The sequence below is a fragment of the Rattus norvegicus genome, chromosome 19, assembly GCF_036323735.1.
Source record: "Rattus norvegicus strain BN/NHsdMcwi chromosome 19, GRCr8, whole genome shotgun sequence".
In the NCBI taxonomy this organism is placed as follows: Eukaryota; Metazoa; Chordata; class Mammalia; order Rodentia; family Muridae; genus Rattus; species Rattus norvegicus.
The window spans coordinates 71,973,979-71,988,639 of NC_086037.1; the positions used below are offsets into that span (position 1 = coordinate 71,973,979).

Genomic DNA, 14,661 nt, shown 5'->3' on the forward strand with positions numbered 1-14,661 from the left:
TGTGAGTGTAGCTGGATAGAATTGAAGTTATATTCTGTGGGGTCACATGTACCCATCTGAACATAGGCACAAAGCCCAGATAAACCCTAATTAAGTCTCAGAACTCTCTGGGGTATTCATAGCCAGTTGAATCAATTAGCTGTGAAACAGAAATACAAAGGCCTTGATTATTTTTTAACTAGAAAATGCAGAATATAAAAAAGCAAATGCATTATAAGATGTTTACACAATGACCTTTGACCCCTGACTTTGATAATTTTGTTTCTCAAAGAGACCAGGTTTGCTTTAGTGCTTACCTCAGACGAGAAGCTATTTGCTAAGCTGAATATTTTATTGACATGAAGGAGGTTTGGCTATGATCCATCTTTATGGTTAGATGTTATTTGAGGAATATAGTGGCAGAAATAAATTATTTGTCATAGAATTTTATGTTTTTTTTAAGACAGCAAAGTGTCTGGCATCTAAAAAATTACAAAGCATTAGTTTTTTATTAATTTTTAGCATATTCATTGTTCATGTATGTAAAAAGCAGGGACTAATGATACATCTGAGTTGGCAGAATGCTTGGTCAGAACGTATAAAGCCCCAGATAATAATACCACCAGCATTTTGTAAACCAAGGGTGGTGGCACATTCTTGTAATCCAGCACTTGGAGGGTAGGGGAAGGGATTCAGAATTTCAAGATCATCCTTAAGTACATAATGAGTTAAAGACCAGTCCTGGACATGAGAAACTACGAGAAACTATATCTAGAAGAAAAAAAAAAGGACTCAGTACAATTACTCAATATGGCTGGTTTAGGATCTGAATGGAAAGATGTCTCAAGACTCCAAGGCATGGGAATTCAGTCCCGCCTGCAGGCACTGAGCCCACCCACCTAACAAAAGCTTTGAGGATGTTACAGAACTACACCAGTGAGCTATGGAAAGGTTAGTATATGGTAAATATTCCAGCAATTACATTTTAAGATGTTACCATGTTTCAGGACCTCAAGTTGAAGGTGCTGTACTAGGGAGGGAGGCACACTTTCAAGAGAGGAGACATTTGATTGACATCTCTTTAGCTGTTTATCAAAGCTTAGGACATCTTCAACTGTGATGTATACGATTAATGATAACCATATCTCTATTCAACTAGCCAGATAAAGTATTCATCATCATCACCACCACCACCACCACCACCACCACCACCACCACCACCACCATCACCATCACCATTATTATTTACAGTACAGGGTCTCATGTAGTCCAGGCTGTTCTTGAACTTTGCTATATGTTTGTGAACTACCTGCTATGTATCTTTAAATTACTTGCTATATGTTGGGGTTACAGATGTGGACCACGAGAGCCAGTTTTTAATGGAGCGTTAGAGACCAAACACAGGGCTTTGGACATATTAGATAAGCATTCTATTAGGTATATCCCAGCCCTTGCCCAGTTATGCCTCTGACTTTGAGATTTCTTTGCTCACCTTCCTCAGTCATTTGTTAGCATCCTTTAAACCATGGCTGCTTATATTATGTGCTCTCACGTACTAGCATATATTAAGATTTTTAATATAAAATTTTGTTCGATCCTCACAATTTATGAGATGCGTCTCACCAATTTCTTTCCTCAGCTGGTAAAGACAAGGCTGGAGAGGGTGTGAACATCACAGTTGAAAGTACTAGTGTTAAAACTTAGAACTTAATTTAAATCAGTGCTATTTTTTTTTTGACAAAGCCCACTAGCAACTTTATACTCCTCCCATGTGGAAAAACAGAAACACCAACTCTAATTACCCATAATTATTTGTGGGCGAAAGTGTTTTTATTTATATTTTATTTAATTATTCTCTATTCTCTCTCTTTTCTCTCTCTCTCTCTCTCTCTCTCTGTGTGTGTGTCTCTCTGTGTGTGTGTGTCTGTGTGTGTGTGTGTGTGTAGGTCAGCGAACAACTGTGGGGCAGTTCTCTTTTCCCATCACGTGGGATCTGGTGGGATCTGGAGTTAGAATTCAGAATTCAGTTAGAATGCAGGCTGAGCCGTCTTGCTGGCCCATGGACCCAAGCATTGCTAAAGTCCAAAACAAGAAAACCTCAGCAGGACTCACTGACATAGTGTGACCAGCATAATCACTTGAAGACAAGTAGAATGATGTAGTCATGTAGAGGTAATAAGAGTCTTTCCCAAGGCTGCGTGCCTTCAAGCATTCTCTTGTGGGCTTTGGGAGAGTGAATTCTCGACGGACACCTGAGAGGATGATTCATGATGGTATCGTTTGCTGGGATCGGCGATCATCCGGTGGACTAAGAGTAGTCAGACGGGAAAAAATGTGATGTTTCCTCTGACCTAGAGCCGCAAGGCCAAGGAGACTGCAGGATTCTGAAAAGCCAAAGGACTTCTTTGTTTTGCTTATTTTAAAAAGGGAGGAGGGATGGATGGACAACAGCACCAGCTGTAAGTGCTCAAATCCTGGGGTTCACAGGCGCTTTAACAGGCTCAAAATATCATGCAAATTAACTGCCAAACTGAACTTACTGTATTGTGTGAGATAAACTCGGGTCATCAGCGAGTGGCTCTCTTGAAGTTTGCCATTCTTTGAAGACAACGTTAACATTTATTTAGGGACCACATCTTCTAAGAAAGACGGAAAGCAGCTCCAGTCACTTGTCTAGACTTGGTCCACGTTGTTATTAAACATCTTAGAATTTGTATATCACCCACTTTCTTTGGAGTTGGGGGTGTGTCAGTGAATTATGAGGCAGCCTTAGCAGCGAGGGAATATCCTATCTAGAACAGCCTTCCCTTTGAGCATTCGGGCGGTATTTTTTCAGAGGGTTTTAGGTTGCTTAGATTGAGGAATTTTCAAGAAACAGATGTATTTGAACTGCGGTGTTAAGTCCTGCTTATTTAAACAAGTGGGTCACCAAGAAACTTTTAGGTAAATAGTGGCCTCAAGAGGAAGTACCAGGGCGTCCACGCGTCTCCAACCTTTCTCGGGAGCAGCCAATTAATCTCTGCTACAGAACAGCGCCGCCCGGCCTTGCACCGGAGTCAGGCACTTAGGATAGAAACCCTGCCTTGCCGCGGGGCAGAGAGAGACCTGGCTTGGAGCTTCCTCCATAGTCCGCTTCCATTCTTCGCGAGCGCGGCTCAGTGGCTCTCGGGCTTTAAAAGCGTTTCCGAACTTAAACTGCTTTCTCCCAGGAAGGGGATTAAAAGTCACAAAGAAAGGAAGAGGACCTCGTTGGAGACCTCTGGGGGTGAGGGTGGGGCGTCCCGGAGTAGACCTCCTAGAGCAGCCTACGGCAAGTGGGTTGGAGGAGGACGCGCCCTGCCCCGCGCAGGCCCAAGCACAGCGCCGCGGGTTGCGACGCGCGTCGCCGTGCGGTGAACCGAGCAGCCGGGCAGCGGCGGAGGCCTCGGGGCGCCCCGCCCTGCGCCTCCTCCTGCCGCCTGCGCGCGGTGCTGTGCGCCCAGCCCTCTGCTGCTCCTCCTCCCTGCCTCGCCGTCCCCTCCTCGGAGTCCCGACTAAGCGCTAGCGCCACACGGCCCCGGGCCGCCGCCGAGCGCGCCAAGACGCCGAGACGCCGAACAGGTGGCCGGAGGCTGCAGGCGCCCGGGCGGGGACAGGCGAGGGCAAGTGAAGGCGGCCGGGCTGGACATGGTAGCCGGGCAGCTCTGTGCGGCCGCCTGCTCGCGCCCCTAGCCGCCGGCGCGCCGGCGCAGCGGCCCCACCGCGCCCTGCGTACAGTCTCCCGGCCCAGCGGCGCTCGGGCCACGGACGGCGAGGGACGGCGGCATGAAAGTGACCGTGTGCTTCGGGAGGACCCGGGTGGTCGTGCCGTGCGGAGATGGCCGCATGAAAGTTTTCAGCCTTATCCAGCAGGCGGTGACCCGCTACCGGAAGGCCGTGGCCAAGGTGAGTGGCCTGGGGCGCGCGGCGGGGAGCGGACGGGGGAAAGGCGCGGGGATCAATATGGCGCTTCCTGGAGACGGAGGAGGGAGACCGGGAGGCGGGGAAAGGGAAAGTGCGGCAGCTGGGCCGCCTCGCCGGCGCCCCCGGCCCGGACCCGCGGCCGTAAAGTTCTCGGCGCTCTCCAGCTGGGCCGCGATCGCCACCCGCGCGGTCTCTGGACACTGTCTGGGTCTTCCGGGCTTAGGAGTGGGCGGCCGGGTGCTCAGAGCCGGCACCGGGCGAAGCAGAGTGCGGCACGCGGGAGGCGCGGCGCTGCCTGGCGGGGCGCCTCTGCCCGACCGTCTGCGGGTCCTGGCAATCCAGCTCCAGGCCTCTCCCGGAGCAGGCCTGTCCCGGAGGGTTGCCTACGGAACTTTGGGGTGTGTGGAAAGAGTTGAGCGATCTGGTACACGCGGGAGCCGCAGGCGGGCCATGTACCCTCTGTGTTCTTGCGGGATCTCCGGGTCGCGCGGGCAGCCCTGGTTGGGTCGGCCAGGCTGATGGGCTAAGGTGGGGGCGATGGAGTGGCTCTGGTGCTCGGCTCCTTAAAACACCTCAGCCTAGACTCGCTTAGCCCATGAGCTAACTCCCTCTGGATCTTTACCCATACCTAGCTGGATGTGCTCCAGTGTGGGCCTGGGGTCGGAGTATCCTCGATTTCTCTGTTTTCCTCATAAAGAACATTGTCTCCATTAAACCGCATTCCTCCATAATAGGTCAGAAGTGGAAGGGCGTTTTGTAGGTTCTTTTACCCTCTGTGTTTGACAACAGCCCACGCTGAAGTTTCGTTCTAGCACCTGAGGATATTTCCTTTGTATGAGAGTGGAATGTGTTCCCTTTGGTATTTCCCTGTCTGTTGTCTGTTCAGTGGCCTGCCTTCTGTGACTTCGGAAGCAAGCAAGAGGAAAAGGTGGCTTTGTCTGCCTATGTCGCCGAATGCTCATGGGCCACCCTCCATTTTTCTCTGAAATTAAGAAAGGGCAAAATGGTTACACCATTGTTTTGTTTTGTTTTTAGTCTGTGTTGGAAAAATAACAAGATTTTTTTTTTTTCTTTTAAGGAAACTTTGGGTGATGGTTGGGAATCTGGTACAGGGATAGGAGATGCCGAGTTCAACAGCTGTAAGTGTTCTTCCAGTTGGTCGAACTCATTGAAAAATCAAACAACGTTAGTGGAAATTGGGCACCTGTTTATCTTGTAAAGCTGACAAGAGGGGAAATCCTCTGTAACTTCACACTTAAGTGTTTTAAGCATCATTTCTGACTGACAGTTGGTGATTTAACATTGTAAGGGAAAACCAGGCTGTCTTTGTATTCTGCCGACGAACACCATTAGTTGTGAAAGAAAAGAAAAATGGCAGTAACATATGTAGAATATAGAGGTGCGCCTACTTCCAGCTCAGACAGCATGACAATGTTGGCCTCTGCTTCGCTGATTTTGTTTGTAAAACTAGCCGTGTTTTATCTTGCACACCCTGGGCAATGGTCAAGTTGCCTGTTGGGAAATACACACAGGCCACTGACTGACTGCATTACTGATTTTCCATAGGAATTAAACACTCACTATTTCAAGTCATATTGAGTATTTATTGTGTTGTGGGTGCTGGGCATCAAAGGGATCCATGGGCTTCGTTGTAGATGATAGATTGTGAGAGTCTGAGACAAGGTTCTTGTGATTCCTCAGGTGAGGACAGCTGTGGTGTTTGCCGTGGGGAGATGTTGTCCCGGGGAGGTTGAAGGATGGAGTTGAGGGCTCTTGCTGATAGATGTGGGCTGGTCTTCACTATCAGCAGTGACTGTTCCACAGCGAAGGGAGAGGGGTGGTGAAAGGGTCGCAGAAAGAGTAGACGGGCTGTGTGACTAACAGTTGTGAGAAGACCGGGTGGGAGGAATGAGAGATTGTGACATTGGAGTTACAGATAAGGCAGTCAAGGGTGATTGACTGGTTCCAAAAACTCAGTTTAGGAGGTGGGGTGTGTGTGTGTGTGTGTTGTGTGTGTGTGTGTGTGGTGTGTGTGTATGTGTGTGTGTTATGTGTGTGTGTGTGTGTGTGTGTGTGTGTGTGTGTGTATCTTTCTGTATGTGTTCAGAGGCCAAAAGTCATTGCTGGGTATCTTTTCTCTCTGCACTTTAAAAAGAAAGATTTGATAAAATCTTACAAATCTGGAATTCAAGGCCAGTCAGGGCTACATATACCTCTCTTTGCAAAAGATAGATTTTTGCAGCATTCGCAGTTGAACTGTTGGATCACAAGACTTTTGACTCATAAGTGTTCACAGGGCTGGGCTCATGACACATAGCTTAATCTCCCAACTTGGAGGCAGAGGCAGGTGAATCTCTGCTGAGTTCAAGATCAACCTCATCTGCAGAGTGAGCTCCAGGCCACGCAAAGCTGCATAGTGAGAACCTGTCTCAAAATAAAATAAAATAAAATGAAATAGCCATAAACAAGCCAAAACCCCCAAACTAGAGAAATGAAAGCTGACTCAGCAGCTAAGAGCACTGGTTGCTCTTCCAGAAGACCTGGGTTGGATTCCCAACCCCTACATCATAGCTCACAACCACCTGTAACTCCAGTCTCAAGGGATCTGATGCCCTTCTGGTCTCAGTAAGCGCTGCATGCATGTAGTACACATACGTGTAGTACACATACTGCATGCATGTAGTACACATACGTTCATACAAAACTTCCGCACACAAAAAACAAACAGTTTAGCTTACAAGTGTTTAAAGGCTTAAAGGAGCTACTTCATCCATTTGCTGTTTTTCCTCTTGGATGGTTAGGTAATGGCCGAGATTAATCTTTCACACTTCTCCCATCCCATATAAGACAACTAGGGAGCAAACATATCAACATTGCTAGTGTTGCAACTTCTGTTCTCCTATTTCTTCTGCTTAATAAAACACGGTAGATCCTGCATAAAGAACTGGGTAGCCAGGTAATGGTAAAATCTTGCTTTAGGTTGCTAGGTGACACAAGACATGATGAGCTCCCACCTTTTGGGAAAAATGTGGACAAGCAAACCATGTTCAATGTATGAAAAACCCATGAAGTAGAAGAAAAAAGAAGGGAAAGAACTTGGATTTAAAAAACAGAATAAAACAAAATAAACAAACAGAAAACACCCAGACAAGCTTTCTGTGCACTAAGCACTTTGTCATATGGTGGGGCTAATTTTCTTGTATTCTGTTTATGTTATTTGAGCTGTTTTCTCTGTAGGTTGAAGAAATCAATTTCTGGCCAGCTTAATGCCATGTCTTAGCACTAGAAATATCCTTAAGAAGCCAGTGTTTCACGGCTTACCCCTAGTCATATATAATCTATATTTTTTTTCACTAGTGTGAAAACATTTTTGTAGTCAAAAGGTGAAATGGCTGTCTGTCCTTTTTTACCCACTACCATCAAGACCCTGGGTTTAGTAGATGCTGTGCTAGCTGTGGAGGACCAGGTTACATGGAATCTTCTACTGAGTGTGTCCAACTGGAGGACTATTTGTGTCTCTATGTGTGTGTTCTGAGCCTTATCATTTCTGGTGCAATCAGAACCTTAGTTTTAAGCATGGGGTTTATTGAAGAGAAGCTGTGTACTAAATGTCAAGCTATGGAATTTCACAGCAGGAGCCACCATTATGCAGTGGTGGGTACCATGAAGTCATTAGGTTTTGCACTGAGCTTGGTGGGAGGGATGGCTAGCTGTATTTAGGGCCCTGCTTTCTAACTGAGTAGCTGAGTGACTCCAGAAAGCTCCTGCTTTGCTGTGTGAGAGTTCTGGATCCTCAGTTCTGTGGTGAAGTGAGGAGAGCGTGTGGACCTGGAGAGTGTATTGCCATCCTAAAAGTATGAGGAAAGGCATCATGAGAACAGAAACATTGGGGTTTTGGAGGGCCTATGTTTGGATCAAGCTGTGGAGGACAGGAAATGCCAGGGAGAGACTCTGGGATGTCATATGGTCTGGTAACAGAAGAGACAGGACGAGTTGCTGATCGGATGAGTTTGGCTTAGTAGGGATGAAAAGCTCCTGTAGACAGGAGAAGGGATTGAAGACAAGATGAGAGAGGGTGGGCTGCAAGCCCTTGGTTCACCACCCTTCTCCTTATAGACTGTCTCGGAAGAAAAGTTTTGGGAACCCAGCTGTATTAGCTGTTTAAGGTCAGGCAAACTAACCCTATAGAGCCTCAGCTTCCTCATCTTCCTTTCAGGATTAAAAAGAGTGTTGAGCATTGGTGAATATGAATTCTTCTGAACTAGATCCGGACTGTAGAAGCTGCTCAGTAAAGGACTGTATCACTGGTGCACATCATCCAGGGAACACCCTCGGCTTTTCTCCATCCCATAGTTCCTGCTTGGCTTTTCTTCTTTTGCTTAGAGTGTAATTTAATTGAAGAATAGGTGGACTTAAAACCTGCTTATGCAATGGTACAGTCAGAAGGAGAGATTGATTCATTGAATGTAGTGGGCAGAGAATGCCAAAGCTGCTCTAAGTGTTTCAGATGGGCTGGCTGGGCCTCTACTCCTCAAACCGGTCTCTTAAGAGTAACTTAGTAGCAATTTATTGTTTAAAATACAGTTTAAAGAGGAGGGGAGGCGGTGGGACATACCCATAATTCTGTTACCTAAGCCCTGGGAGGGAGGGGCAAGACAGGTCACAAGTTCCAGGCCAGCTTGGTCTGCATAGTGAATTCCAGGTTAGTCAGTGAGTGTCTCAAAGAAACAAAAATAAATAAGTTGTTTTAAACATATGCACAGGAACTTGTAAAAAAAAAACTACTTTCTTTAGGATATTACTAATTACTAAATTTACGAATCAGGCCTTTTATGAACCACCTAGTGGTTGGTATGAAGTGTGTGTGTGTGTGTGTGTGGGGGGTGGTGGGCAGTGAATGCATGGCAACATCTTGCTACACAGTTGCAAACTTTCTTGACACTTGATGGAAGTTACATTGTGGTAGTGATTGAGAAAAGATACCGGGAAGAATTAAAACAAAACTAGTGAAGTACAAGACATTTTTATTTGCAACATTTTCTGTCTTTCAAAGAGGAAAAAGAAACATAGTTAAAGTGCCCTCCTCTCTCAGAGGCGAGGGGCAGTGTCTCTGTAGTGATCTCTTGCTCTTCTGAGTCCTCTACTTCAGAGTCCATACCCCTCTGACTTTCCTGTACTCTCCAGCCTCCTCCCCTCTTTCTTGCTTCCTTTACCTAGAATGATCTCTCTGTCTCTGTCTCTGTCTCTCTCTGTCTCTGTCTCTCTCTCTCTCTGTCTCTGTCTCTCTCTCTCTCTCTCGCTCTCTCTGTCTCTCTCTCGCTCTCTCTGTCTCTCTCTCTGTCTCTCTCTGTCTCTCTCTGTCTCTCTCTCTGTCTCTCTCTCTGTCTCTCTCTCTCTCTCTCTCTCTCTCTCTCTCTCTCTCTCTCTCTCTCTCTCTCTCTCTCTCCAGGCTTCCATTGACACTCCGCTTAGGCCAGCCCTGTCTGGTACTGTACCTGGGTGTTTCAGGCTCTCTTTACTTTGTGCTTCTCCTGAGGACTTCCTGTAACTCTTGTACTTTATAGAACTCAAAGATAGGCAGAATGGGGCTGCGATTCTCTTCCAGGTGAGATGGCTGATGCTAGTGCCTTGCTTGCCACAGTCTCACTTGTTCAGCAGACGTATATTATACAGACATCACAAAGAGTGGGTGATGCTGAGAATAAAAACATCAGCACACAAGTGCCCACAGGAAGGACCCTTCTGAGAAGATACTGATTCCCACTTGCTAGTTAGAAGGGACTTACTACTTGAGTGTAGCACAAATAGTGTATAATCAGAATTAAGGCTAAGAGAGCTCAGAGTGTCTGGAAGATTCTCTTTCATGTCAGCTATTTTCAAGGAGTTCAGTTTGTCTGGGAGACCAAGCAGAGCTTAGTCCTAGGGTTTGCACTGGGTCAGATTCAAGGCATGTGGCCAAAGCAGTGTGGGAATCTGGCCCTGACTATACTTAGGCTCGGTCTAGTGCCTCCATTTCTTGCAGTGTGAATCCTTGGGGCTGGGCCAGAAGAGAGTGCAAGTGTTTAGAAATTGAGATTCACAGAATGAATCTGGCTGAGGAGAAGCACTGGTTGGCTTATGGTGATTCCAATTCCTCATGGATGAATTACTTGTTGGAGGTAATGTTTAAAGTCCCATATGGACCATTAACCTGAAGACAGATCCTCCACCTGTCCTGGGAGGTTCTTACCTTCCTGTGGCGTTGGTGATGGCAAACACTCAACAGATGACACACACGTTATACTCTCTGTCTTTTCAGGGTTGGAAATGAGAGGAAATGGGGGGAAATTAGGGCAGTAGGTTCTTTCCATAGGTGATTTTCCACTGGGTGGAGTTGGCATTTTAGGCCCTCCCTCCTGAATAGCCATTAATTCTACATTCCTATCTAGACCTAAGTCAATAGCAGTAGAACTTGTGGTCCGTACGCTAAATAGTTTTGGTGTCTTTTCTGTTTAACACAGAAAATAGAAAATAGTTCTTATTGTTATTTTGTTTTGATTTTTTTTTTTTGAGTCTCTTTTTAACCATGCTGCTCAGGGTGCCTCAAACTTGTGATGATCCTCCTGGCTTTGGGTACAGATGTGTACTACCATGCCTTGCTAGAAAATCTTTCCCTCCCTCCCTCCCTCCCTCCCTCCCTCCCTTCCTTCCTTCCTTTCTTTTTCCTTGCCTTTTTCCTTCCTCCCTTCTTTTCTTTTACTTCTTCTTTTTTAGATAGGCTCTCTCTATGAAGCTTTGTATGAAACCACCTAGAACACAGAGATACTCCCACCCTTGCCTTCTAGTCACTGTCTTCTAAGTGGTGGGATTAAAGGCCTGTGCTACTGGGCCTGGCCTTAGAGAATCAAATTCTAATGAAAGTAAATTTAGTGTTTAGTGACTAAAGCAGAAAAATGTTTGGTTCTCTTCCCCCACCCTCCTTATTTATTTATTTTTTTTCCGGAGCTGGGGACCGAACCCAGGGCCCTGTGCTTGCTAGGCAAGCGCTCTACCACTGAGCTAAATCCCCAACCCCCCACCCTCCTTATTGTTTTTCTTTTCAAACTTTGGAAAGATTCTGTGGAAATGGGTTTCTTTCTTGGCGCTCTGCTTCCTTATGTCTGGCTTTCTATCTTTGGTGATCTATACCATTAGGTGATACTCAGGATGCTGCTAGTTTATTTGCTTACCCAGCCTACACAAGAATAGCCCTGGCTTCAGTCCCTATTACTTCATAGAACCAGTTTTGGGGAGGCATACCTGAAATCCCTTCACTCTTGAGCTGGGGGCAGGCAGGTTAGAAGTTCAGGGTCATCCTCTGAAATAGTTTAGCATAGCAAGCTTGGGGCCTCTCAGCCAAATGGGACTGTCTCAAAACAAAGCAAACAAAAGCCAACACCCTTGCCTTTTCTTCGTTCTCAGTCCATATTGGCACACATGGTTAGAACTTTAAGCTTCAGGCCCGCATGTCCTAACATAGTGTTAAGTTCTTCTCTTAAATTATACGGTATGTGAATAAGAGAAGCGAAACGTTTACATACAAACTTAGGCGTAAATATTCATAGAAGCATTATTCATAATGACACCAAATAGTTCCTGTGTTGACCAGCTGACAGATGCATTGGCTTGGGGCAAAGAGGCTACAGAGTGACTGAGAATTGTTTCATTTACTTAAAGATTTTAAATTATTTTTGTTATTGTTATTATCATTATTATTGATTTTTCAAGATAAGGGTTTCTCTGTGTAGCCCTGGCTGTCCTGGAACTCACTGTGTAGATCAGGCTGGCCTGAAATCAGATCTCCTCCTGCTTCTGCCTCCTGAGTGCTGGGATTAAAAGCGTGTGCCATCACCATTTTTGTTACTTTTTTTTAAGGTTAATATATTTTACGTTTTGCCTGTATGTATGTAAATACACCATGTGTGCGCCTGGTGTTGGATCCCTTGGAATGGAGTTACAGAAGATTGTGAACTGCAATGCAAGTTCTGAGAAATGAACCCAGGTCCTCTTCTAGAGCAGCTAGTGCTCTTAAACAGAGTCATCTCCGCACCCCAAATGTTTTAAATATATGTATGTATAAGTCTATGTGTGCCATGGGTGTGCTGGTACTTATGGGGGGCCCAGAAAAGGGCTTTGGGTTGCTTGAAGCTGGAGTTAGAGGTGGTTGTGAAATGTCATATATGGATTCTGGGAATCAAACTTGGGTCCTCTAGAATAGCAGCAAATACTCTTAACCACTGAGCCATCTTTCTACTCCTCTTATTCCTTTTGTAAATGACTGATTAAATAGTCTAAATGTAGGTAGTTATAATGGTTGCACAACTACGGATATATTAATAATCATTCCTTGTTTACTTGTGTGTGCAGGAGTGCAGAAGTTGGTGTAGACGTTAGTATAGAGTGCCTTCAGTTGTGCTCCATCGGGCTCCCTTGACAAACCCGAAGCTGACTAAGTTGGCTGCACCAGGCGGCTCTCGAAATTCAGAGGTCAGGTTTACAGCTGTGTCGGGAAGCCTTGCTTTCACGTGGCGTTGGGGACGGACTTGTGGTCCTTAACGCTTGTGTGGCAAGCACTTAACTGCGCTATCTTTTTAACCCCAATCATGTGGGTTTTTTTTTTTTTTTTTTTTTTTTTTTTTTTCCCCCGGAGCTGGGGACTGAACCCAGGGCCTTGCGCTTCCTAGGCAAGCGCTCTACCACTGAGCTAAATCCCCAACCCCCAATCATGTGTTTTAAATGGGTGAACTTTATGGTTTACGATTATATCTCAGTAAAGATGTTAAAAATAGATATCATAAGCCAGTATGAATAAGATCCCATTTTTAGGTATTTATAGTTCTGAGAGCCCCATAGAACATGTCTTTGTGTATCAGAGATAACCAAATACCCCAATTGAAAATGACTTTTAGAGATTTTTTTTGAGTACTGCGATGTTAATCCTACCTCTTTGAGTCTCTGTAGTCTATCCTGCTGTCGGTCCAGGAAGCTCTGAATCCCATGATGCACTTTGTTGCCATACCCCCCTCTGAAGGCTTCCCATTGGTCCATGAGTTCCATCAGCTCTTTCTTCCCTGCCAGCCTTTGCTGAATGGTGTTTAACTGAGAGGTCCCAGAGGTGCCTATTGGAAGAGTTGTATGTGAGTTTGCTTTGGGCTCTCCGTAGCTCCCCCTTCTCTGCTCACCTCACTCCTGTGTGAAGGCGGGGCAGCTCCAGTTTCAACCCCTGAGCTCCAGCAACATTTCTAGTCTGCAGGGCTGTTCATCACGCTCCTGCTCCTGGGTTACCAGGCAGGTGCGATATGCATGGGCTTTGCCAGGGAGCAGACAGGACACTGGATCTCATTCCACTCAGCAGTGATGTAAGAGTCCATTGCCTCCCTCGGGACACAACGCTGTTGGGAGTCAGGGTGGATGTGGTTTAGGGTGTCCTCAGAACTCATTGCTTCATGATGTGTGTCTTCAAAGGTGAGACGCCTGTGCAGAGGTGACTTCCTCAGACTTAGTGAGTTTTAATTTAACATTTTCTCCTGCCTGATGCTGGAGGATGCTGTATGTATCCATGTGTATACACATGCAGACGCAACATTTTCATGATATGCAACTATAAGTGTGTCACAACAATGTCACAACAGTACTGATTCCCAGTCTTTGTTCTACAGCCTGATGTGGCAAAGAGCTAAGTTTTGGGCTTGTATATATATATATATATATATATATATATACACACACACACACAAATATATATTTTTTTCTGCTTAAATTTTGTTTTTACATCTTTTTAGAATACAAAACTAGAGTATATTACAAGTGTGGTGGTTCAGAAAAGGCCTTTAAAAGATTCCCTGTCCTGAGAATTGATGTTTCTGTCTATGTAACAAAATAACTCTGTTCATCCTGCAAAGTGAAAAATCGCCAGCTTGCCAAAATGTGGAGGTTGTAACAGATGAAAACCACAAAGCAGAAAATGTTCGTTTTGTGTGAGTGGCTGATATAAGAATAGGCTTTGTGTTTTACCTTTTTATGTTTAAAATAAATGGAAAATTGGCAACCCCTGCATGTGTGCCTTTTAATTTTCATTTCTAAGTCTGAGATTAAGCCAATTTTCTTTTTCAATGTAAGTTCTTCCCCAGGAAACATTTTCTTGTAGCACAAAGGCATTTCAGATGTATAATTTATAATTCTGAAACCCGGTGTGCAGCGTCATTGTGAGCACTGGTGAGCCGATTCCTGCTGGCAGGTTATCCCTCAGCTAAGAGCCCTCTTACTGCAGAGAGGAGAGCGGAGAGTGCAGATTGCGGGTTCCTGGCAGAATGTCATGCAGAATGTGACTAACCACTAAGTCCACCGAAGCTAGATGTAGGATTTCAGATTGTCACCACTTGGTCAAAGTTCCAGAAAAATCCAGTGAGAGTGTAGCATGTGGTCAGCTCGCTGTAGTAACAGTTGGACCTGGAAGCTGGACTGCTCCAGCGCTCAAGTCTTTGAAGAACACATTAATTATGAAGGCATAGCCTAAAAGGTTTTGCTTTTTTTTTTTGTCTTCAAGGAAATGTGGAATGCTAATTAACCAGTAAGCATTCTGTGATGTTAGTTTTATTGTTCATGTTTCATGATTTACTGATGACAACCTAGATGTCTGCAAAAACACAGGTAGCTGGAACTGGCAATCTAGTGGGAGGTGCTTCCCTTGTTAAGCACAGACACATTGGAGTGACAAGTGAC

General features: G+C 45.5%; 1 protein-coding gene across 18 annotated transcripts in view; it reads left to right on the top strand.

Annotated features, from left to right (window-relative positions):
• The first annotated feature begins 3,441 nt into the window (after positions 1-3,441).
• Pard3 (par-3 family cell polarity regulator) overlaps positions 3,442-14,661 on the top strand; it is a 549,854-nt gene continuing 538,634 nt past the window's right edge. For 9 of the 18 annotated variants that reach the window (XM_039098022.2, XM_063278311.1, XM_039098026.2 and 6 more), the window contains exon 1: positions 3,540-3,903. In XM_039098022.2, coding sequence (XP_038953950.1) covers positions 3,784-3,903 — 120 coding nt within the window. In that variant the 5' untranslated portion in view covers positions 3,540-3,783. Of the gene's footprint in view, positions 3,904-14,661 lie in introns of all 18 variants that reach the window. The other 9 variants (XM_017601367.3, XM_006255833.2, XM_006255837.2 and 6 more) reach the window with 7 other exon arrangements.